Genomic DNA, 25,665 nt, shown 5'->3' on the forward strand with positions numbered 1-25,665 from the left:
CATTTAGCATACTGTGATCAAATAAAACTGTAGTATTTGGTGTCTAGACCTGAATTTACCATGACACGTATTTGTACGCTCTCCACGCGGCCACTTCCTGGATACCAACCAAGGGTCAAGTGGTTGACTTTCCCACCTTGCTGATTTATTTACAGTATTGCAGCGTCCAAGCGGTGACAGGTGCATCTGTGCATGACAGGACACACACACACACACACACACTTACATACGCACACTGACATACGCACACTTACATACGCACACACGCTGCAGCCGGTAAGTACTGCATCTCTACTTTTGTCTAAATGTCTTTGCTTTTTTTTCCCTTATGTTTTCCAAGAGTAGTATTATTTAATGCTGTTTTGGGCGGCACGGTGGTCTAGTGGTTAGCGCGCAGACCTCACAGCTAGGAGACTAGGGTTCAATTCCACCCTCGAGCATCTCTGTGTGGAGTTTGCATGTTCTCCCCATGAATGCGTGGGTTTTCTCTGGGTACTCCGGTTTCCTCCCACATTCCAAAAACATGCTAGGTTAATTAGCGACTCCAAATTGTCCATAGGTATGAATGTGAGTGTGAATGGTTGTTTGTCTATATGTGGCCTGTGATTGGCTGGCCACCAGTCCAGGGTGTACCCCGCCTCTCGCCTGAAGACAGCTGGGATAGGCTCCAGCACCCACCGCGAGAATGAATGAATGAATAATTGACTGTTTTGTGCAAAAATATGACTATATAATATATAACATGACTTGGCATATAATAATAATAATAATAATAATAATAATAATAATAATAATACCAAAAAGTCTTGAGGACTGACCATAGTGTCTTCCATCGGTCTGCAGGATTTGGTCCCGCCATCATGAACTTCTGGGTCGTCGCGGTCACATCCGGCACGCTGCTCTCCGCCATTGTGCTGGCGTTCACCCACCATCGTCACACGCTGGCCAAGCGGTGCCGGGACACTCTGGCCTGGATGCTGCGTCTGCTGTGGAGGGGAAGCGTGTGCCCCCGCAGCGTGCACGCCTTCGTCTTCTCCGAGTGCACCCACGGCAAGGCCGAGAGCGTGCTGGAGACCTTTGACCTCTACGCCGACGCGCACCCCTCCGCCTCCATCGGACCCCAGCTGGGTTAGTGTGCACTGGTCCCTGTCTTCCAACGTGAACTGCAAATGGCATATTATAGTATGAATACAGTATGAATACAGTATGAATACAGTATGGATACAGTATGGATACAGTATGGATACAGTATGAATACAGTAGGAATACAGTATGAATACAGTATGAATACAGTAGGAATACAGTATGAATACAGTATGAATACAGTAGGAATACAGTAGGAATACAGTATGAATACAGTATGGATACAGTATGGATACAGTAGGAATACAGTAGGAATACAGTAGGAATACAGTAGGAATACAGTATGTGACTTAGTCATTAGTTCCTCAGTAACTACTCTAAATGTGCTTTTGTTCATTGGTTTCTCGGTAACCACTCTAAATGTAGGTGCTTTAATAATTTGTTCCTTGGTCACTACTCTCTATATATGTACCTTAATCATTAGTTCATCTGTAACTTCTCTAAATGTACATTCGTTCATTGGTGTCTCAGTAACCACTCTAAGTGTATGTGCTCCAATCATTAGTTCATCAGTAACTACTCTAAATGTATGTGACTTAGTCATTAGTTTGTCAGTAACTACTCTAAATGTATAAGCATTGTCATTAATTAGTCAGTAACTACTCTAAATGTATGTGCCTTAGTCATTGGTTTGTCAGTAACTACTCTAAATGTATGTGCCGTAGTCATTGGTTCGTCAGTAACTACTCTAAATGTATGTGCCTTAGTCATTAGTTTGTCAGTAACTACTCTAAATGTTTGTGCCCTAGTCATTAGTTTGTCAGTAACTACTCTAAATATATGTGCCTAGTCATTAGTTCGTCAGTAACTACTCTAAATATATGTGCCTTAGTCATTAGTTTGTCAGTAACTACTCTAAATGTATGTGTCTTGGCCATTAGTTTGTCAGTAACTACTCTAAATGTATGTGCCTTGGCCAGTAGTTCGTCTGTAACTACTCTAAATATATGTGCCTTGGTCATTAGTTTGTCAGTAACTACTCTAAATATATGTGCCTTAGTCATTAGTTCGTCAGTAACTACTCTAAATGTATGTGTCTTGGCCATTAGTTTGTCAGTAACTACTCTAAATGTGCCTTGGCCAGTAGTTTGTCTGTAACTACTCTAAATATATGTGCCTTGGTCATTAGTTTGTCAGTAACTACTCTAAATATATGTGCCTTAGTCATTAGTTCCTCAGTTACTATTCTAAATGTTAGTGTTTCAGTAACTACTCTAAATGTATGTGCCTTAGTCATTAGTTTGTCAGTAACTACTCTAAATGTATGTGCCTTAGTCATTGGTTTGTCAGTAACTACTCTAAATGTATGTGCCGTAGTCATTGGCTCATCAGTAACTACTCTAAATGTATGTGTCTTGGCCATTAGTTTGTCAGTAACTACTCTAAATGTATGTGCCTTGGCCAGTAGTTCGTCTGTAACTACTCTAAATATATGTGCCTTGGTCATTAGTTTGTCAGTAACTACTCTAAATATATGTGCCTTAGTCATTAGTTCCTCAGTTACTATTCTAAATGTTAGTGTTTCAGTAACTACTCTAAATGTATGTGCCCTAGTCATTAGTTTGTCAGTAACTACTCTAAATATATGTGCCTAGTCATTAGTTCGTCAGTATCTACTCTAAATATATGTGCCTTAGTCATTAGTTCGTCAGTAACTACTCTAAATGTATGTGTCTTGGCCATTAGTTTGTCAGTAACTACTCTAAATGTATGTGCCTTGGCCAGTAGTTTGTCTGTAACTACTCTAAATATATGTGCCTTGGTCATTAGTTTGTCAGTAACTACTCTAAATATATGTGCTTTAGTCATTAGTTCCTCAGTTACTATTCTAAATGTTAGTGTTTCAGTAACTACTCAATATGTATGTGCTTGGTCAGTAGTTCATCAGTAACTACTCTAAATGTAGTATGTGTCTTGTCAGTTATTCAGTAATTCTAAATGTGTATGCTTCGTCATTAGTTCAATAACTACTCTAAATTCATGCGCTTAGCCAAGAGTTCTTCAGTAACTCTAAATGTGCTTTGTCATTAGTTCTTCAGTAACTACTCTAAATGAATTGTGCCTGAATTGAATGAGTTGTGTATGTATTTCTATTTTTGGCGCCTTGACTTGTTGGTAGAAAAACAATAAAAATGCTGGTAATCAAAGGTGTCACCAATCCCCAAGAACATGGTTTCCAAGTTGCAGGGCCAGCCCAGTGAGGGGGAACCACAGTTACGGTGAAAACCAGTTTGACGCCCCTGCACTATAATATTCATAATATGGGACCTTTAAGAGTAAGCGGTGCGAATGTTTCCTTCTTGTGTCTCGTCAGGTGAGGCCTTGGACGCCATCGTCTGGCGTGTCCGCCCCACTCGTGTCCTGGAACTGGGCATGCACTGCGGCTACGGCTCCGTGAGCCTGCTGCGTCTGCTGCCCCCTGCTGGCAGGCTGATCACAGTGGAGCAGGACCCTGAGGTGGCCGACCTCGGGGAGGAGATCATCCTGGTGGCCGGATTCAAACACGCTCAGGTAGGCTCTGACGAGGGAAGCAGATTAAATAAGGAAACTGTGACCTCAAATTGCGTTCCCTCAGTTCCAGGTGTTGACAGGTAAGTCCAGCAAGGTCATCCCCAAGCTGCACTCCTACCTGGAACCCACACAAGGAAGTGGAGGCTTCCACCTGGTTCTGATGGACCACGACACCAGACTCTATCTCCTGGACCTTCTGGCTCTGGAGAGAGAGGAGCTGCTCCGCCCGTCCGGCTGCTCCGTGGTCATGATCTTCAGGAACCACATGGACAGAAGTCTGGATGACCTGAAAGAGATGGTTCGCAGCAGACCAGATTGTTACCGCATCAGGTCGCAGCTTGACGGGATGCTGGAGATCTTCTTTGAGGAACAAAGCACCGAGGCAGGCTCCAGTAAAATGACAGATTGATGATAGACATCAGGGGTGTCCACAGTGCGGCTCCAGTGCCATTTATGGCCCACGGCTGTTTTTTTTTTTTTTTTATTGGCCCATGGATAATTGTAAAAATGAAATTCAAGAAAAAAAACCAAAAAAACAGCAGAAGTGGAAATTTTTTTTGCAGCACTTATACAAGAATAGTATAGTAAAAAAAACAACTTTTTTTAGTCATAACGAAATAATCAGGCTGTAAAAAAAATGGATTTTAGTACTGTAGAGTTCAAATATCAGAATACCTTTTTAATACCTGCAAGAATTAAAAACTTTTTTTAAACCCAGCAAAAAAAAAAAAAAAAAAAAAAAAAAAAAGAATAACTGATGACTTTTTTTAGTCATAAAATAATCAGGCTGTAAAAAAAAATGGGGGGGATACCGAGTTGAAGTAATTAGAAATTAACTTAATTGAAATAAAAAAATAGAAATTATTTAATTGGATTTTAGTACTGTAAAATTTTTGTTGAAATATCAGAATACCTTTTTAAGCTGCAAGAATAAAAAAATAAAAAATGTTAAACCCAGCAAAAAAAAAAAAAAAAATAAATAACTGATTACTTTTAAGTCATAATAAAATAATCAGGCTGTAAAAAAAAAAATGGGGGGGGGGGGGTACCGAGTTGAAATATTTAGAAATTAACTTAATTTAAATTAAAACATAGAAAAAAAATTGAAATTATTTAATTGGATTTTAGTACTGCAGTACTGTAAAATTTTAGTCCTGTAGAGTTGAAATATCAGAATACCTTTTTAATACCTGCAAGAATTAAAAATATATTTATTTAAACCCAGCAAAAAAAAATAAAAAAAATAACTGATGACTTTTTTTTTTTAGTCATAAAATAATCAGGCTGTAAAAAAAATGGGGGTGAGAGGATACCGAGTTGAAATATTTTGAAATGAACTTAATTGAAATTAAATAGAAAAAAAATTGAAATTATTTAATTGGATTTTAGTACTGTAGAGTTGAAATATCAGAATACCTTTTTAATACCTGCAAGAATTAAAAACATATTTTTTAAACCCAGCAAACCCCCCCCCCAAAAAACTGATTACTTTTTTTTAGTCATAATAAAATAATCAGGCTGTAAAAAAAAAAATGGGGGGGGATACCGAGTTGAAATAATTAGAAATTAACTTAATTGAAATTAAAAAATAGAAATTATTTAATTGGATTTTAGTACTGTAGAGTTGAATTAAAAAAAATTTTTTTAAACCCAGCAAAAAACAAACAAAAAAAAAACAGATGACTTTTTATATAATAAAAAAATAAAATAATCATAAAATAGTCAATAAAATAATCAGGCTGTAAAAAAAATTGAGGGGTATCGAGTTGAAATATTTCAAAATTAACTTAATTGAAATTAAAAAATAGAAAATAAAGAAATTATTTAATTAGATTTTAGTACTGTAGAGTTGAAATATCAGAATACCCTTTTAATCTGCAAGAATTAAAAAAAAAAAAAAATTTAAACCCAGAAAAAAAAAAGCAAAGCTGCTGTAGTAATATCCTTGCATTGCTCACTATGCCCCCCCCCCCCCCCCCCGGAGGTTTAGTGTATAGCTGCATTAGAGGCCATGTTACCTTCAAATAAGACAACATGAACATAATCATGTCCTTTATTGCTCACCAAGAACCAAGTGCATGTGATCTATGGGTACCGTCTTGGTACCAGAACATCTCCATACATGCAGTCGTCCTCCACCGCCAGATTGTAGCGAGATCCACTTCCTCCTTTGTAGGCGCTCGTCACGATCCTCAGCCAGCCCTTCTCACCCTGACAAAGACATCCCAGTCGGAAAAAAAACCCAAACAAACCCGACCATGTTTGCAGGTGGACTCACCCACGGTTCCCCCCAGGAGTTCCTCACGATCCAGTACTCGGTGCCGTTTTCAACCCCCCAGCCGGCCACTGACACGACATGGTTGACCTCCGGATTGTCCACGTACTCCATGTACAGTCCACCCCTGTACGCGTCCAGTTTCTCCGTGGCCATGATTCCACAGCTGCAGCATGAACAAAATAAAGAACATTTCATAACGGACCCCAACCTCATGTCAACAAAGCAGCCAACCTGATTGGTCCTTTGGAGTGGATTTCCGCCATAATGTTCTCCCGCCCGCTGATGGTGCCAAAGTCGCCCACCCGCCACAAAGTGTAGTTCTGCACGTTGCTGCACTCGCCAAAAGTCACACACGTCCCGCACGCGTTGAAAGGGTGGCATTCTGGGGGTGGGGGTGAAGTGGGGGGGGGGGTAAGATGGGGGGGGTACACTAGAATAGAAAGCGAAAGACGGAGCTGTGCTCTGGTTACTCTGATCGATGGCCTGGTAGTTGTTGCAGGTCTCGTCGGGGATGCCGTGCTTGTGGGCGTACTCCCACACGCCGCCGTGGTCCCCGCCGTGACAGGTGCCCGAGGCGGCACAGTCCAGCACGTGCTGCACGGACAGGTAGGCTGAAGGCCACGCCGCTTGGCGCTTGATGTTGATGCGATCTACGTGGCGTGGAAGGTACAGGGTACGAAACCATCAGCGGTATCAGACATCTTTACCTACAATCTGCTTGGGGAAACACGTTTTTCGAGGTAGTATTACATTTTTGAAACCCAATTTTTTTTTTTTTTTAAATACTTTGTACTATACCAGCCCCCCCCTCCCCCCACACTACTTAAATGGTATTAAACCTGTATTTTTTTTTAAAGCATTTTCTAAAAAGGTCATTACATTTTTTTTTGAATTTATATTTACTTAAAAAAAAAAAACCCACAAAAACAGTATTAAATCTGTGATTTTTTTTGCCATTAAAAAACTAAAAATAAGCCTTTGTTTTTCTTGGTAGGATTATTTTTATAGGTTGTATTAAAATTTATTGTAACTGTTCTCTGGTTAAAATTTTTTTTGTATTTACTATTTTTACTGTTAAATTAATTAAACCTGTGGGTGCTTTTAAGGTTGTTTTAAAACAGTTTTTAAATAAGGTTGGATTAAATGGCTTTAAAATTAGAACTCGTTTAATTTTAGCAATATTTTTTTCTAAAAAAAACAAACATGTTTTTGCCTCCCCATCATAAAATAAAAATACATTTTGTTTTTATTGGCAGTATTAAACCTGTTTAAATACTCATTTTTGTAAGTAGTATTAAAAATTTTAATGTAATTTTCTGACTGTTTAATTAAACCTGTGGGGGCTTTTAAGGTTGTTTTAAAAATATATTTTTAAAAAAAGGTTGGATTAAATGGCTTTAAAATTACAACTCATTTAATTTTAACAGTATTTTTTTAAACAATATTAAACATGTTTTAAAATTAGAAGTCATTTAATTTTAGCAGTATTTTTTTTTAAACATAATATTAAACATGTTTTTGCCTCCCCATCATAAAATAAAAATACATTAAACCTGTTTAAATACTCATTTTTGTTAGTATTAAAAATATTTTAATGTAATTTTCTGACTGTAATTAAACCCTTTTAAGGTTGTTTTAAAATATATTTTAAAAAAGGTTGGATTAAATGGCTTTAAAATTAGAACTCATTTAATTTTAGCAGTATTCTTAAAAAAAAAAACCCATAATATTAAACATGTTTTTGCCTCCCCATCATAAAATAAAAATACATTCTGTATTTTGTTTAATTAAACCTGTGGAGGCTTTTAAGGTTGTTTTAAACCAGTTTTAAAATATCTTAAAAAAAAAAGGTTGGATTAAATGGCTTTAAAATTAGAACTCTTAATTTTTTTTAATATATTAAACATGTTTTTGCCTCCCCATCATAAAATAAAAATACATTCTGTATTTTGTTTTATTGGCAGTATTAAACCTGTTTAAATACTCATTTTTGTAAGTAGTATTAAAAATATTTTAATGTAATTTTCTGACTAATTAAACCCACGGGGGCTTTTAAGGTTGTTTTATTTTTTATATTTTAAAAAAAGGTTGGATTAAATGGCTTTAAAATTAGAATATTTAATTTTAGCAGTATTTTAAAAAAAATACATTTGTATTTTGTTTTATTGGCAGTATTAAACCTGTTTAAATACTCATTTTTGTAAGTAGTATTAAAAATATTTTAATGTAATTTTCTGACAGTTTTTTTTTTGGTTATAGTTATAGTTTATTTTTTGGTTTGCCCTCCCCCCAAAAGGTAGTATTGAACCCTTATTTGGTAGCAGTATACAAGTTTTCCCCAAGTAGTACTAAAAGTGTTCTAATGCTGAATGTTGTACCCTGATGTAGTGTAACAAAAAGACGGCACGGACGCCTTCAGGACGTCGTGGACCCACCTGCCATGGCGCTGGTGCTGCCGTGGGCCCAGCAGGACCCGCAGTACTGAGGGATGTGTTGGTTCCGAGTGGCGCTCACGTAGTTGACCCCGTTCACGTTCCTCCAGTCCCAGGACTTGGGCAGCACAACCAGGTTCAGGATCTCATGGGCCCTGGGCGCCGTTCTGGGAGAGGGGGGGGGGCAACAGAACACAATGAATGAATGAATGAATGCCAGCAGACAACCACAATGTATCCCAGTGGGCATATGAGAGTCCACTTTGAAACCCACTTGACTCCAAAGTGCTTGCGTGGCGACGGCAGGTAACAAGGAGGCTTCTTGCTTAAAAAGCTTCCTGCTAAAACGACGCACGCCAGCAACGCCAGGAGGGACAAAAGCGGAGACATGCTGACGCAGACGCAACCGACACGCCACTGAGGAATAAAAGTCAGGCTGAGGTGCCAATCAGGCTTGATTGACAGCACCTGGGAGTCCCTTCCACTTAGTTATAGCTTTCTCTTCTGCAATGTGATTAAAAAAAGTTATGTCAGTCATATTTAAATAGACAACATGAATGAATAAACTAAAGTGGGGGAATTGAACATCCTGATATTATTTTTAGGATCGCCATTTTTATGAATTCATATCCATTTTTGGTGTTTAGACGGTAGCAGGCTATTGAGTAGTGACAAAACACTATATGTCATTTTACTACCGTATTTTATTTATTGATTTACAGTACAGTAGCTTATTTTGATTGACTGGAATATGAATGGGAATTTCCAAGGCGATGACGCAGACTGTCCACTCGATGGCGCTATTTGCCTTGACAAGACTACACTCTTTTTTTAGATGACACTTTTCCATTTTGGCTGCACGGCGGTCTAGTGGTTAGCGCGCAGACCTCACAGCTAGGAGACCAGGGTTCAATTCCACCCTCGGTCGTCTCTGTGTGGAGTTTGCATGTTCTCCCCGTGCATGCGTGGGTTTTCTCCCACATTCCAAAAACATGCTAGGTTAATTAGCGACTCCAAATCGTCCATAGGAATGAATGTGAGTGTGAATGGTTGTTTGTCTATATGTGCCCTGTGATTGGCTGGTGACCAGTCCAGGGTGTACCCCGCCTCTCGCCCAAAGACAGCTGGGATAGGCTCCAGCACCCCCCGTGAGGAAAAAGCGGTAGAAAATGAATGAATGGATGACTTTTCCATTTTAAAGCATGAAAGCTAAAATATATTCTAAAAGTGTAAAACACTTTTACAATACACGTGTTTTGCCATTTGTGGGTAATAGCTCTCGCTGTGGCTGGCTGGAGTCCCAAATAATAATATCATGTTTTCACACAGGGTTTCAATTTTTTTTTTCTCCCTTAATCATGAAAATGTCATTAAATAAATGCATTTTGTGTTCAGTTGTGTTGTCCATGACCGGGACTTTTTACTGTACGGTAGCTTTTTTGTGTCCTTGTTAGAACACAGAAGATTAATTTACAAGCGAGCGACAATGACAATGTGACAATGATCTACAGCCAATCAGGACTTTTTACTGTACGGTAGCTTTTTTGTGTCCTTGTTAGAACACAGAAGATTAATTTACAAGCGAGCGATAATGACAATGTGACAATGATCTACAGCCAATCAGGACCCAGAAAACAATGGCCAGTACAGACACTCTACTTGGAACTCTGCCATGCAGGCCGTTTTTGCCCAGTGTCTTCTTATGGTGGAGTCATGAACACCGACCTTAACTGAGGCCTGTAGTTCTTTGGATGTTGGTGTGGGGTCTTTTGTGACCTCTTGGATGAGTCGTGGCTGCGCCCTTGGGGTCATTTTGTTCAGCTGGTCACTCCTGGGAAGGTTTACCACTCTTTCGTGTTTTTGCCATTTGTGGGTAATGGCTCTAAGGTCGGTGTTCATGACCTTAACCTTGGTGTGGGGTCTTTTGTGACCTCTTGGATGAGTCGTGGCTGCACCCTTGGTTCAGCCGGTCACTCCTGGGAAGGTTTACCACTCTTTTGTGTTTTTGCCATTTGTGGGTAATAGCTCTCGCTGTGGCTGGCTGGAGTCCCAAATAATAATGTTTTCACATAGGGTTTAGATTTTTTTTCTCCCTTAATAATAAAAATGTCATTAAATAAATGCATTTTGTGTTCAGTTGCGTTGTCCATGACCTGGGACCGGGACTTTTCGTTGTACGGTAGCGTTTTTGTGTCCTTGTTAAAACACAGAAGATTAATTTACAAGCGAGCGATCATACATGACGCTCGGCAGGGTGACAAAGATTGAGTGACAATGATCTACAGCCAATCAGGACACAGAAAACAACAGCCAGTGCAGACACTCAACTTCCCACAATGCAATACTTCTTAAAGGGCCAGGCTCGGCCTGTAACAAGTTCATACCCTGAAATAAAAAAAAATAAGCTAAAAAAACTGCAAAAGGTGTCCGAGTGAACAATGTATTCTATAATTTTCCCGCTCCAACGCATTTAGGACGAGGTAGCGACCCAGAAGGTCCAGCAGATGGAGCTTGAGTGAGAAAAATAGGCCCATCAACACCATCCATGAGTTTTTATGAAATGAAATACATCTACGTTTAGCGGCTGGTGGGCTGCATCCCCTGTCCCAACCCCCTCAAATGGCCGAAACATGAAGTCCAAAAACTGTTTGTTGCATCTGCAAAGTCAGCCTTGAAACGCAGCTCCTCTGTGACCTACTTGCAGGTTCTCCTTTTTAATCGTGTGCAGAGATCTTGCAGTGTGAAGCAACTCTGCCACCCACCTCTGATCCTGGCTTAAACCTGCACACACACACACACACACACACACACACACAAAACACACAAAACGCACCCTCCCTGTGGAGTGAGAGAAGATGGAGAGAAAATAGACCTCCCACTACGTCGCATTTAAAGACGGCTGAATGTTCTCTCGGGGTTAAGGAGACCTCCTCCGCTTGAATATTTTTGATTTTAGCGGGATTTTTTTTGGCCTTTAAAAAAAGAAAACAGTGACAGTTTTTAAATACAACACATAAAAGTTCAAATATCTGACATAGAAAAATAGATTTTTAAACCTTCAATAAATGAACACAAAGACGCCATTTTAGTATCACTGACCTTTTGTGCGTCATTCAAACATGTGTGTGTGTGTGTGTGTGTGTGCGTTTTGCTCACCAAGGATCCGACTCTTTTCATGATGGATCAATTGTGTTTCAAAGACCGCCGAGGGTCCTATTGATTTTAGCGTAAAATGCACACTCTGCAACGTGAAAGCATGGATCTATAAGTTAGGAGGGAAACAAGGAAGGAATAAAAAAAACAAAAAAACATTTGATTGGGAAATGTTGGTGTTGCTAACCGTGGAAGAATAAACAAATAGAATGCATTGCTTTATTTGGTATTTGTGTCAATGCAAGATCTCTATTGATTTTGAATGGTGAATGTGGCCAAAAATCAAGCCAACATCTCAATCATAAAAAAAATCCAAAAAAAAGGTTGGATTAAATGGCTTTAAAATTAGAACTCATTTCATTTTAACAGTATTTAAAAAAAAAACAACCAATAATACTAAACATGTTTTTGCCTCCCCATCATAAAATAAAAATACATTCTGTATTTTGTTTTATTATCAGTATTAAACCTGTTTAAATACTCATTTTTGTAAGTAGTATTAAAAATATTTTAATGTAATTTTCTGACTAATTAAACCCACGGGGGCTTTTAAGGTTGTTTTAAACCAGTTTTAAAATATATTTAAAAAAAGGTTGGATTAAATGGCTTTAAAATTAGAACTCATTTAATTTTAACAGTATTTTTTTAAAAACATAATATTAAACATGTTTTTGCCCCCCCCATCATAAAATAAAAATACATTAAATCTGTATTTTGTTTTATTGGCAGTATTAAACCTGTTTAAATACTCATTTTTGTAAGTAGTATTAAAAATTTTTATGTAATTTTCTGACTAATTAAACCCACGGGGGCTTTTAAGGTTGTTTTAAACTAGTTTTAAAATATATTAAAAAAACAAAAAGGTTGGATTAAACGGTTTTAAAATTAGAACTCATTTAATTTTAACAGTATTTTTTTAAAAACATAATATTAAACATGTTTTTGCCCCCCTCCATCATAAAATAAAAATACATTAAATCTGTATTTTGTTTTATTGGCAGTATTAAACCTGTTTAAATACTCATTTTTGTAAATAGTATTAAAAATATTTTTATGTAATTTTCTGACTAATTAAACCCACGCAGGCTTTTAAGGTTGTTTTAAACCAGTTTTAAAATATATTTAAAAAAAAAAAGGTTGGATTAAATGGCTTTAAAATTAGAACTCATTTAATTTTAACAGTATTTTTTTTAAAGCATAATATTAAAAACATAATATTAAAATATTAAAATATATTTAAAAAAAAGGTTGGATTAAACGTTTAATTTTAACAGTATTTTTTCTTAAATATAATGGTCTCAATATCTCAATCATGTGTGACATTTTCTGTGTGAAAGGATTTCCAAGACTTCTATTGAGTTTGACAGAAGGTAGTCATGGATTTTGAGGGGAATTTTTCTGACAGGGAAAATGTGAAAGCGGGATAAAATGATATACTGTAATATATACAGTAGCAATAAAAAAAAGTCTATACGGTGTCAACACGACATCTGGGACCCGGCAAAGCAAGCTAACCCTTTGTGCTAGCTTGTCTTCCTGCAAACAGCATCAGCACCACATGACCTCTGACATAGGTGGCGTGTTTGTCCTATTCTAGAAATAACACGTCGGGACCACTGCGGCGCTCTGCTTAATTGAGACACGCCACGGATGACCCGCTGTCGGTCCGAGCCCTCGCCACCGCCACCTGTCACTCATGCTGACTAATTGGTGGTGTAGCGGACAACCCCCCCGGCACCCAAAAGTGAAAAGTGACTGACCTTCTCTGGGTGTTTATTTTGGACAAGATGGTGCACTTTGTCGGCAGTGATCTATTTGCTCACATGAAGATGTCTGATCGTTTATTGATATTATTGATAACGAAATATCAGCCGTACATGGTATCGGTCATAAGTATGGAGACACCGTCTCATTCAAAAGCATGAACAGGCGGCTCTAAACTTTTGACTGGTAGCAAATAAAGCACACAGTCCACACACATGCTTACTCTCATTTGTTGACTTTTTTTTACCAGAGGAACAACGCAATGTATTCCATTACTTGTTGACTTTTTTCTATAGGGACAACACAATCCACATGAACTTGTTGACTTTTTTTCCTGAGAACACAATCCCTCATTTGTTTACTTTTTTTTTTTTTTACCAGAGGAACAACGTAATCCACATGCATTCCCTTATTTGTTGACTTTTTTCCCAGAGGAACCAAACTGTCCACACACATTCACTAATTTGTTGACTTTTTTCCTGAGAACAACACTGTCCACACACATTCACTCATTTGTTGACTTTTTACCAGAGGAACAACGCAATCTACATGCATTCCCTCATTTGTTGACTTTTTTCTATAGAAACAATTTTTCACAATTTCACATGAATTTGTTGACTTTTTTCCTGAGAACAACACAATCCACGCGCTTACACTCATTTGTTGACTTTTTTTTGTTTGTTTTTACCAGAGGAACAACGCAATCCACATGCATTCCCTCATTTGTTGACTTTTTTCTATAGAGACAACACAATGCACAAGCTTACTCTCATTTGTTGACTTTTTTCTATAGGGACAACACAATACACGCGCTTACTCTCATTTGTTGACTTTTTTTTACCAGAGGAACAACGCAATGTATTCCCTTACTTGTGGACTTTTTTCTATAGGGACAACACAATGTATTCCCTTACTTGTTGACTTTTTTCTATAGGGACAACACAATCCACATGAATTTGTTGACTTTTTTTCCTGAGAACAACACAATCCCTCATTTGTTGACTTTTTTTTTTACCAGAGGAACAACGCAATCCACATGCATTCCCTCATTTGTTGACTTTTTTCTATAGAGACAACACAATGCACAAGCTTACTCTCATTTGTTGACTTTTTTCTATAGGGACAACACAATACACACGCTTACTCTCATTTGTTGACTTTTTTTTTACCAGAGGAACAACGCAATGTATTCCCTTACTTGTTGACTTTTTTCTATAGGGACAACACAATCCACATGAATTTGTTGACTTTTTTTCCTGAGAACAACACAATCCCTCATTTGTTGACTTTTTTTTTTACCAGAGGAACAACGCAATCCACATGCATTCCCTTATTTGTTGACTTTTTTCCCAGAGGAACCAAACTGTCCACACACATTCACTAATTTGTTGACTTTTTTTCCTGAGAACAACACTGTCCACACACATTCACTCATTTGTTGACTTTTTTTTTTTTACCAGAGGAACAACGCAATCTACATGCATTCCCTCATTTGTTGACTTTTTTCTATAGAAACAACACAATTCACATGAATTTGTTGACTTTTTTTCCTAAGAACAACACAATCCACGCGCTTACACTCATTTGTTGACTTTTTTTTGTTTGTTTTTACCAGAGGAACAACGCAATCCACATGCATTCCCTCATTTGTTGACTTTTTTCTATAGAGACAACACAATGCACAAGCTTACTCTCATTTGTTGACTTTTTTCTATAGGGACAACACAATACACGCGCTTACTCTCATTTGTTGACTTTTTTTTACCAGAGGAACAACGCAATGTATTCCCTTACTTGTGGACTTTTTTCTATAGGGACAACACAATGTATTCCCTTACTTGTTGACTTTTTTCTATAGGGACAACACAATCCACATGAATTTGTTGACTTTTTTTCCTGAGAACAACACAATCCCTCATTTGTTGACTTTTTTTTACCAGAGGAACAACGCAATGTATTCCCTTACTTGTTGACTTTTTTCTATAGGGACAACACAATCCACATGAATTTGTTGACTTTTTTTCCTGAGAACAACACAATCCCTCATTTGTTGACTTTTTTTTTTACCAGAGGAACAACGCAATCCACATGCATTCCCTTATTTGTTGACTTTTTTCCCAGAGGAACCAAACTGTCCACACACATTCACTAATTTGTTGACTTTTTTTCCTGAGAACAACACTGTCCACACACATTCACTCATTTGTTGACTTTTTTTTTTTTACCAGAGGAACAACGCAATCTACATGCATTCCCTCATTTGTTGACTTTTTTCTATAGAAACAACACAATTCACATGAATTTGTTGACTTTTTTTCCTAAGAACAACACAATCCACGCGCTTACACTCATTTGTTGACTTTTTTTGTTTGTTTTTACCAGAGGAACAACGCAATCCACATGCATTCCCTCATTTGTTGACTTTTTTCTATAGAGACAACACAATGCACAAGCTTACTCTCATTTGTTGACTTTTTTCTATAGGGACAACACAATACACGCGCTTACTCTCATTTGTTGACTTTTTTTTTACCAGAGGAACAACGCAATGTATTCCCTTACTTGTGGACTTTTTTCTATAGGGACAACACAATGTATTCCCTTACTTGTTGACTTTTTTCTATAGGGACAACACAATCCACATGAATTTGTTGACTTTTTTTCCTGAGAACAACACAATCCCTCATTTGTTGACTTTTTTTTTTACCAGAGGAACAACGCAATCCACATGCATTCCCTTATTTGTTGACTTTTTTCCCAGAGGAACCAAACTGTCCACACACATTCACTAATTTGTTGACTTTTTTTCCTGAGAACAACACTGTCCACACACATTCACTCATTTGTTGACGTTTTTTGTTTGTTTTTACCAGAGGAACAACACAATCCACATGTATTCCCTCATTTGTTGACTTTTTTCTATAGAAACAACACAATCCACATGAATTTGTTGACTTTTTTCCTGAGAACAACACAATCCACGCGCTTACACTCATTTGTTTACTTTTTGTTTTACCAGAGGAACAGCGCAATCCACATGCATTCCCTCATTTGTTGACTTTTTTCTATAGGGACAACACAATCCACATGAATTTGTTGACTTTTTTCCTGAGAACAACACAATCCACGCGCTTACACACATTTGTTGACTTTTTTTTTTTTTTTTTACCAGAGGAACAACACAATCCACAGGCATTCCCTCATTTGTTGACTTATTTTGTATAGGAACCACACAATTCACATGTATTCCCTCATTTGTTGACTTTTTTTTCCTGAGAATAACACAATCCACATGCATTCCCTCATTTGTTGACATTTTTTTTTTACCAGAGGAGCAACGCAATCCACATGCATTCCCTCATTTGTTGACTTTTTTCTATTGGGACAACACAATCCACATGAATTTGTTGACTTTTTTCTAAAGAATAACACAATCCACGCGCTTACACTCATTTGTTGACTTTTTTTTGTTTGTTTTTACCAGAGGAACAACGCAATCCACATGCATTCCCTCATTTGTTGACTTTTTTCTATAGAGACAACACAATGCACAAGCTTACTCTCATTTGTTGACTTTTTTCTATAGGGACAACACAATACACACGCTTACTCTCATTTGTTGACTTTTTTTTACCAGAGGAACAACGCAATGTATTCCCTTACTTGTGGACTTTTTTCTATAGGGACAACACAATGTATTCCCTTACTTGTTGACTTTTTTCTATAGGGACAACACAATCCACATGAACTTGTTGACTTTTTTTCCTGAAAACAACACAATCCCTCATTTGTTGACTTTTTTTTTTACCAGAGGAACAACGCAATCCACATGCATTCCCTTATTTGTTGACTTTTTTCCCAGAGGAACCAAACTGTCCACACATTCACTAATTTGTTGACTTTTTTTCCTGAGAACAACACTGTCCACACACATTCACTCATTTGTTGACGTTTTTTGTTTGTTTTTACCAGAGGAACAACACAATCCACATGTATTCCCTCATTTGTTGACTTTTTTCTATAGAAACAACACAATCCACATGAATTTGTTGACTTTTTTCCTGAGAACAACACAATCCACGCGCTTACACTCATTTGTTTACTTTTTGTTTTACCAGAGGAACAGCGCAATCCACATGCATTCCCTCATTTGTTGACTTTTTTCTATAGGGACAACACAATCCACATGAATTTGTTGACTTTTTTCCTGAGAACAACACAATCCATGCGCTTACACACATTTGTTGACTTTTTTTTTTTTTTTTACCAGAGGAACAACACAATCCACAGGCATTCCCTCATTTGTTGACTTATTTTGTATAGGAACCACACAATTCACATGTATTCCCTCATTTGTTGACTTTTTTTTCCTGAGAATAACACAATCCACATGCATTCCCTCATTTGTTGACATTTTTTTTTTACCAGAGGAGCAACGCAATCCACATGCATTCCCTCATTTGTTGACTTTTTTCTATTGGGACAACACAATCCACATGAATTTGTTGACTTTTTTCTAAAGAATAACACAATCCACGCGCTTACACTCATTTGTTGACTTTTTTTTGTTTGTTTTTACCAGAGGAACAACGCAATCCACATGCATTCCCTCATTTGTTGACTTTTTTCTATAGAGACAACACAATGCACAAGCTTACTCTCATTTGTTGACTTTTTTCTATAGGGACAACACAATACACACGCTTACTCTCATTTGTTGACTTTTTTTTACCAGAGGAACAACGCAATGTATTCCCTTACTTGTGGACTTTTTTCTATAGGGACAACACAATGTATTCCCTTACTTGTTGACTTTTTTCTATAGGGACAACACAATCCACATGAACTTGTTGACTTTTTTTCCTGAAAACAACACAATCCCTCATTTGTTGACTTTTTTTTTTACCAGAGGAACAACGCAATCCACATGCATTCCCTTATTTGTTGACTTTTTTCCCAGAGGAACCAAACTGTCCACACATTCACTAATTTATTGACTTTTTTTCCTGAGAACAACACTGTCCACACACATTCACTCATTTGTTGACTTTTTTTGTTTGTTTTTACCAGAGGAACAACACAATCCACATGTATTCCCTCATTTGTTGACTTTTTTCTATAGAAACAACACAATCCACATGAATTTGTTGACTTTTTTCCTGAGAACAACACAATCCACGTGCTTACACTCATTTGTTGACTTTTTGTTTTACCAGAGGAACAGCGCAATCCACATGCATTCCCTCATTTGTTGACTTTTTTCTATAGGGACAACACAATCCACATGAATTTGTTGACTTTTTTCCTGAGAACAACACAATCCACGCGCTTACACACATTTGTTGACTTTTTTTTTTTTTTTTTACCAGAGGAACAACACAATCCACAGGCATTCCCTCATTTGTTGACTTTTTTTGTATAGGAACCACACAATTCACATGTATTCCCTCATTTGTTGACTTTTTTTTTCCTGAGAATAACACAATCCACATGCATTCCCTCATTTGTTGACATTTTTTTTTTACCAGAGGAGCAACGCAATCCACATGCATTCCCTCATTTGTTGACTTTTTTCTATTGGGACAACACAATCCACATGAATTTGTTGACTTTTTTCTAAAGAATAACACAATCCACGTGCTTACACTCATTTGTTGACTTTTTTTTTTTACCAGAGGAACAACGCAATCCACATGCATTCCCTTATTTGTTGACTTTTTTCCCAGAAGAACAACACTGTCCACACATATTCACTCAGTTGTTGACTTTTTTCCTGAGAACAACACTGTCCACATACGTTCACTCATTTGTTGACTTTTTTTTTTTACCAGAGGAACAACGCAATCCACATGCATTCCCTTATTTGTTGACTTTTTTCCCAGAGGAACAACACTGTCCACACATATTCACTCATTTGTTGACTTTTTTCCTGAGAACAACACTGTCCACATACGTTCACTCATTTGTTGACTTTTTCTTTACCAGAGGAACAACGCAATCCACATGTATTCCCTTATTTGTTTACTTTTTTCGATAGGAACCACACCATCCACATGCATTCACTCATTTGTTGACTTTTTTTCTATAGGAACAACACAATCCACATGAATTTGTTGACTTTTTTCCTGAGAACAACACAATCCACATGCATTCCCTTATTTGTTGACTTTTTTTCCATAGGAACAACACAATCTACACGCATCCCGGCATTTGTTGACTTTTTTCCCCCAGAGAAACAACACAATCCATATGTATCCCATCACTTTTTTGCTGAGAACAACACTGTCCACATACATTCACTCATTTGTTGACTTTCTTTCTATAGGAACAACACAATTCCCATGAATTCCCTCATTTGTTGACTTTTTTTTCCCCAGAGGAACAACACAAGCCACATGCATTCCCTCATTTGTTGACTTGTGACTTTTTTTTTTTTTCCTGAGAACAACACTATCCACACACTCACTCACTCATTTGTTGACTTTTTCCATAGGAGCAACACAATCCAGTTTATATTTGTTATCCATAGGAACGACACAATCCACACACATCCACATTATGAGTCATAAATCAATAATAAGCCATAAATCAATAGTAAATAAGCTGTCTTTACGTATTGATAGAACACACACAATGTCTTTGCATTCAGTATGGAATGGACCAGGTGACACAATGATGTGGGGGGGGGGGGGACGGGGTTGCAGCATCCCCCCTGGGGGGAGACCTCCACAAATCCAGTGAAACCCAAAGGCATCCATATTTGGCAGGGCTTTTGTCTGCCATGGCAGCAAGCAGGAGCCAAGAAGACGAACCCCCTCCCAACCCCCTCCCAACCCCCTCCAATTATCAACTGAATTAGTGTGCGAGTACGAAAACACCGAAGATGGACGGGGGTGGCGGTCGGGAAGGGGGGGGGGGGGTTAGGATGGAATAGAAGGTAGACTAATGTGTGGCAGCTTTAAAAGCTTATTACTGGCCACCCTGGACTGGTGGCCAGCCAGCCAATCACAGGGCACATATAGACAAACAACCATTCACACTCACATTCATACCTATGGACATTCATTCATTCATTTTCTACCGCTTTTTCCTCATGAGGGTCGCGAGGGGTGCTGGAGCCTATCCCAGCTGTCTTCAGGCGAGAGGCGGGGTACACCCTGGACTGGTTGCCAGCCAGCCAATCACAGGGCACATATAGACAAACAACCATTCACACTCACATTCATACCTATGGACAATTTGGAGTCGCTAATTAACCTAGCATGTTTTTGGAATGTGGGAGGAAACCGGAGTACCTGGAGAAAAACATGCAAACTACACACAGAGATGGCCGAGGGTGGAATTGAACCCTGGTCTTCTAGCTGTGAGGTCTGTGTGCTAACCACTTTACCACCGTGCCGCCCGTTTTGATGTATATATATTCACATATATTCACACTCAGAGTCGCTAATTAACCTAGCATGTTTTTGGAATGTGGGAGGAAACCGGAGAACCCGGAGAAAACGGGGAGAAAATGAGAACTGAGCATGATTGGTGGAATTGAGGGTGGAATTGAACCCTGGTTTTCTAGTGTGTGCGCTAACCACTGCACCGCCGTGCCACCCGTTGTAATGTATATATATATACTACCAAATGGTATTCATAAATGTGAGTTATAATGCACCAAATGTGTCGCTGTTCTGTATGAAAGGCACCAACAAGGTTACAAAGGCTCCCCCTACTGTTGTGGAATGGAATTGATTTTGAAGTGTTAAAATGCATCATTAGAAGCGATGCTAGTGTGTAAAGAAATATAAAAACAAGGCAGCCGGAGTGGGCATGTGCGGTGGCCATGACAACAAGAGCAGAGATGCTAGTTTCCTCATTATCGGCGTGTTTCTCATCGAAAAGCCCCCCCCCCATTAGGAGCTATTTTCCATGTTGTTGCTATAAACGAGCTTCTTGGATGATGATTGCTTAGTAAATCTGCTCCGTTGTGTCTTTTTTATGTGAAAAAAAAAAAAAGCCAGAGGAAATCCCAGCGGCTAATGAGAAAAGATGAGCATAGCGCTGTAGTAAATCACACACACACACACACACACACACACACACGGCGAGTGTGTAAAGGTGATTAAAAGACGTGATAGCGGCATGCAGTTGTTGGAATCATCCTTTATTCCGTAACTGTGTGGTACCACGAACTTTGACCTCAGCACGCTCCTTTGATGCTTGAGATGGCGTGTGTTTATGATGACACGTGCGGGGGCGGCGTTGGATGTTACACGCTAAGATGACTTCCACGACAAAATGACTTCCACTAACGCACGACGCAAAAGTCTAAACACGCACCTTTTAAGACTTTAGAAAAATACTTTTATCTCTTTATGAAGCCATTTGGTTGCCATTTTAATACGCTTTAATACTTTTATGAGCTAATTGGCTAATTCCCTAATATTTGGCTAATTGGCTAATAATTAAGGTTCCCTCCTCCAACACCTCAATGCTTCATTGTTAGCACGTCAGACAGGAAGTAAGTACGAAAAAAAGCCACAAGTACGTTCTTTTCAAGGAAGGATACAATTGGTAAAGTAGTATGGTGTACCGTCGTGTACTCTACTGCAGTTTCATGTAGTGTAATCCAGTGTAGTGATGTGTAGTTCAGTGTATTTTATGCAGCATTTGTGTAATGGTGTATTTTGTAGTATAATGTGTAGTGTAGTGTTGTATTTTGTGATGTACTCTAGTGATGTTTAGTGTACTGTATTACAGTGTAGTGTAATGTCGTGTTTTGTTGTGTCATTTTGTGTAGTGTACTATACTATAGTGTGGTGTAGTGTACTGTAGTATAGCATAGTGTATTGTATTACAGTGTAGTGTAATGTCGTGTTTTGTAGTGTTGTTTCATGTAGTGTACTATACTATAGTGTGGTGTAGTGTACTGTAGTATAGCATAGTGTATTATGTTGTATTGAAACATAGTGTTGTGTAATGTTGTGTTTTGTAGTGTTGTTTCATGTACATACTGTACTATACTATAGTGTGGTGTAGTGTACTGTAGTATAGCATAGTGGATGAGAATACAGTGTATTGTGTTGTATTGTAATATTGTGTAGTGTAATATTGTGTTTTCTAGTGTCGTTTCGTGTAGTGTACTATACTATAGTGTGTTGTAGTGTACTGTAGTATAGCATAGTGTATTGTATTACAGTGTAGTGTAATGTCGTGTTTTGTAGTGTCGTTTTGTGTAGTGTACTATACTATAGTGTGGTGTAGTGTACTATAGTATAGCGTAGTGTATCATAATACAGTGTATTGTGTTGTATTGTACTGTATTACAGTGTAGTGTAATGTTGTGTTTTGTAGTGTATAATAATGCAGTGTATTGTGTTGTATTGTAATATTGTGTAGTGTAATGTCGTGTTTTGTAGTGTCGTTTCATGTAGTGTACTATACTATAGTGCGGTCTAGTGTACTGTAGTATAGCGTAGTGTATCATAATGCAGTGTATTGTGATGTATTAGATTACAGTGTAGTGTAATGTCGCGTTTCGTGTAGTGTACTATACAGTAGTGCAGTGTAGTGTACTGTAGTATAGCGTAGTGTATTATAATGCAGTGTATTGTAATATTGTATAGTGTAATGTCGTGTTTTGTAGTGTCGTTTCATGTAGTGTACTATACTATAGTGTGGTGTAGTGTACTGTAGTATAGCGTAGTGTATTATAATGCAGTGTATTGTAATATTGTATAGTGTAATGTCGTGTTTTGTAGTGTCGTTTTGTGTAGTGTACTATACTACAGCGCGGTCTAGTGTACTGTAGTATAGCGTAGTGTATTATAATGCAGTGTATTGTGATGTATTGCAATATTGTGTAGTGTAATGGTGTGTGTCGTGTTGTGTATTGTAGTGTAGTGTGGTGTAGTATGCGTATGAAGTGTACTGTAGTACTATAGTGTAGTGTAGTGTACTATAATGTAGTGTATTGTTGTGCAGTATACGATAATGTATGTAGGGGGGGGGGTCAAAGTAGTTTCTGCAGTCCTCCCTTGAAAGAGATGCTGATACGATGATGCGGCGATGGCCCATTGACAGGATTGTTTTGTCAGTGTGACTTCCTGTTGAGCTTCTGTAGCCAGCCTTGCCAGTGCAGCGAGAGGCGCGTCCCAGCGGGTGGGGTGGGGGGGGGGGGGCAAAACACACAAAACACTCCACCGATGCCCTCAGCGCCTCTCAATATGCACACCATAGATAAGTGCATTCAGCACACCAAAGATGATTGCATTCAGGACACAGTTGGCGCTGACTTCCTGCCTGGTCTTTGTGCCGCGTCTCGGTAAACAAGACGGACAAGGAATCACAACTCAGTGGGATCAATCCGCCACGGAGGGAGCTACTCTGGGGGCAACGAGCTGCTCTCCACCCAGCGGGTGAATATCACATATCTTCCCCTTTTATCGCCAGTCAGGTGCTTATTGGCGACGTGTTCCCCATCGGGCTGCGTTGCCATGGGGACGTATTCCTCTTTTTTCAACCTCCGGTCAAAAACAGCAGCACAAAAAACCCAAACCTTCTCAATCCTTAACTCCATTTCGCTTTAAACAGTCACAACTGCAACACAGCAAAAATGGGACATTTTTCCACTTGTGCCTTTCACACAGCGTGATTTTTCACACAGAAATATGCCACCACGTCATTGTCAGCCAACAACAACAACAACAACAACAACAACAGTGTACATAAGTCGGTCTCAGGTGTTAAACTTCCAAATATCCTTTCACACAGGCATTGTCCCGCCTCTATTACTGCTTGGATACAACCTCATAATATTGCTGCTTGTTTTGTAGCCTTGTCGGTGCCTTTTATACAGAACAGCGACACGGCAAAAAAGTGACATTTGGTGCATTATAACTCATATTTATGTATAACATTTGGTAATATATATATATATATTAAAACGGGCGGCACGGTGGTCGAGTGGTTAGCGCGCAGACCTCACAGCTAGAAGACCGGGGTTCAATTCCACACTCAATTCCACCAATCATGCGGTCTCCGGTTTCCTCCCACATTCCAAAAACATGCTAGGTTAATTAGCGACTCCAAATTGTCCATAGGTATGAATGTGAGTGTGAATGGTTGTTTGTCTATATGTGCCCTGTGATTGGCTGGCCACCATTTCAGCAGGGTGTACCCCGCCTCTCGCCCAAAAGACAGCTGGGATAGGCTCCAGCACCCCCCGCAACCCTCGTGAGGAAAAAGCGGTAGAAAATGAATGAATGTTCCATTTCGAGAGGCTGCACGGCGCTCTAGTGGTTAGCGCGCAGACCCCACAGTTAGAAGACCAGGGTTCAATTCCACCCTCGGCCATCTCTGTGTGGAGTTTGCATGTTCTCCCCGTGCATGCATGGGTTTTCTCCTGGTATTCCGGTTCCAAAATTCCAAAAACATGCTAGGTTAATTAGCGACTCCAAATTGTCCATAGGTATGAATGTGAGTGTGAATGGTTGTTTGTCTATATGTGCCCTGTGATTGGCTGGCCACCATTCCAGGGTGTACCCCGCCTCTCGCCCGAAGATAGCTGGGATAGGCTCCAGCACCCCCTGCGACCCTCGTGAGGATAAGCGGTAGAAAATGAATGAATGAATATACATTAAAACAGACATATTTAATAACAATAATTCATAAATATTCTAGCTCTATTGTCAAATATTATGAAGAAAAATGCAGAGAAGCCGTGACGGAAATATGAAGGAATATATGCTAATGGAGCATGAATATGAATATGCACGCCGACACTTTCCACGCTCATCCAAGGTGACCTTTGCTTGCAGGTAAATCAATAAAATCACATCCATTGGAGCGTTTGACTATTTTGTTGTTGTACATTTGTCTAAATCACTAACCCCGCCCCCACCCGCTTTTTTCATTTCTATGTTTATCATATGCTTATTGGAGCCTGGGGGGGGAGCATTTGGAATTACCACAGTCGCTCGCTTAATTGCCAAAAGTCTTTTATAAACACACACACACACACGCACACACACACACACACACACACACACACACACTTTGGGTTAGGAGATGTTGGTATTTTTATTATTAATGAGGCAGCCAGACTTGTCTGACATTTTGTGTTTGGCCTGCACATGCAAATGAGAGTGCAGGCCAACAATGAACGAAAAACACCAGCACCGACTTATGCACATCACCTTGTTTTTTTTTTTATTTTAATATTTAGAAATCCATATTTCCAATACCATAATTATACTATCACAATACACTGTATTATGATACACTATGCTACACTACAGTACACTAGACCGCACTATAGTATAGTACAATGCATGAAACAACACTACAAAACATGACACTACACTACACAATATTACAACACAGCACAATACACTG

At 38.6% G+C, this 25,665-nt stretch overlaps 2 protein-coding genes across 2 annotated transcripts; one reads left to right on the forward strand and one right to left on the reverse strand.

Moving 5' to 3' along the window:
* Positions 1–269: 269 nt before the first annotated feature.
* LOC131105051 (catechol O-methyltransferase-like) lies at positions 270–4,063 on the forward strand. The gene is made up of 4 exons (XM_058052764.2): positions 270–276; positions 844–1,128; positions 3,458–3,654; positions 3,719–4,063. The coding sequence occupies exons 2-4, from the start codon at positions 861–863 to the stop codon at positions 4,061–4,063; spliced, it is 810 nt and encodes a 269-aa protein (XP_057908747.2). The 5' UTR covers positions 270–276; positions 844–860.
* A 1,630-nt stretch (positions 4,064–5,693) lies between these two features.
* Positions 5,694–23,848, reverse strand: LOC131110544 (cathepsin Z-like). Its single transcript, XM_078788628.1, has 7 exons — positions 23,655–23,848; positions 8,639–8,848; positions 8,368–8,531; positions 6,403–6,582; positions 6,164–6,314; positions 5,933–6,095; positions 5,694–5,865 (listed from the first exon to the last, which is right to left on the reverse strand). Exons 1-7 carry the CDS (start codon positions 23,846–23,848, stop codon positions 5,740–5,742), a joined length of 1,188 nt encoding a protein of 395 aa, XP_078644754.1. The 3' UTR covers positions 5,694–5,739.
* Between the last annotated feature and the right edge of the window lie 1,817 nt (positions 23,849–25,665).

This window comes from Doryrhamphus excisus, linkage group LG23, assembly GCF_037039965.1.
Source record: "Doryrhamphus excisus strain RoL-2023G ecotype Guam linkage group LG23, RoL_Dexc_Guam_v1.1, whole genome shotgun sequence".
Classification (NCBI taxonomy): domain Eukaryota; kingdom Metazoa; phylum Chordata; class Actinopteri; order Syngnathiformes; family Syngnathidae; genus Doryrhamphus; species Doryrhamphus excisus.

Excerpts from the sequence above, each read along its gene's own strand:
- LOC131105051 (XM_058052764.2), top strand. The coding sequence starts at position 861 with ATGAACTTCTGGGTCGTCGCGGTCACATCCGGCACGCTGCTCTCCGCC. Across the intron at positions 1,129-3,457 it reads CTCCATCGGACCCCAGCTGG|GTGAGGCCTTGGACGCCATC; the intron begins GTTAGTGTGCAC and ends GTGTCTCGTCAG. Across the intron at positions 3,655-3,718 it reads CCGGATTCAAACACGCTCAG|TTCCAGGTGTTGACAGGTAA; the intron begins GTAGGCTCTGAC and ends GCGTTCCCTCAG.
- LOC131110544 (XM_078788628.1), bottom strand. The coding sequence starts at position 23,848 with ATGGAGTTAAGGATTGAGAAGGTTTGGGTTTTTTGTGCTGCTGTTTTT. Across the intron at positions 8,532-8,638 it reads CGCAAGCACTTTGGAGTCAA|AACGGCGCCCAGGGCCCATG; the intron begins GTGGGTTTCAAA and ends CCCCTCTCCCAG. Across the intron at positions 6,096-6,163 it reads CACTCCAAAGGACCAATCAG|CTGTGGAATCATGGCCACGG; the intron begins GTTGGCTGCTTT and ends TTCATGCTGCAG.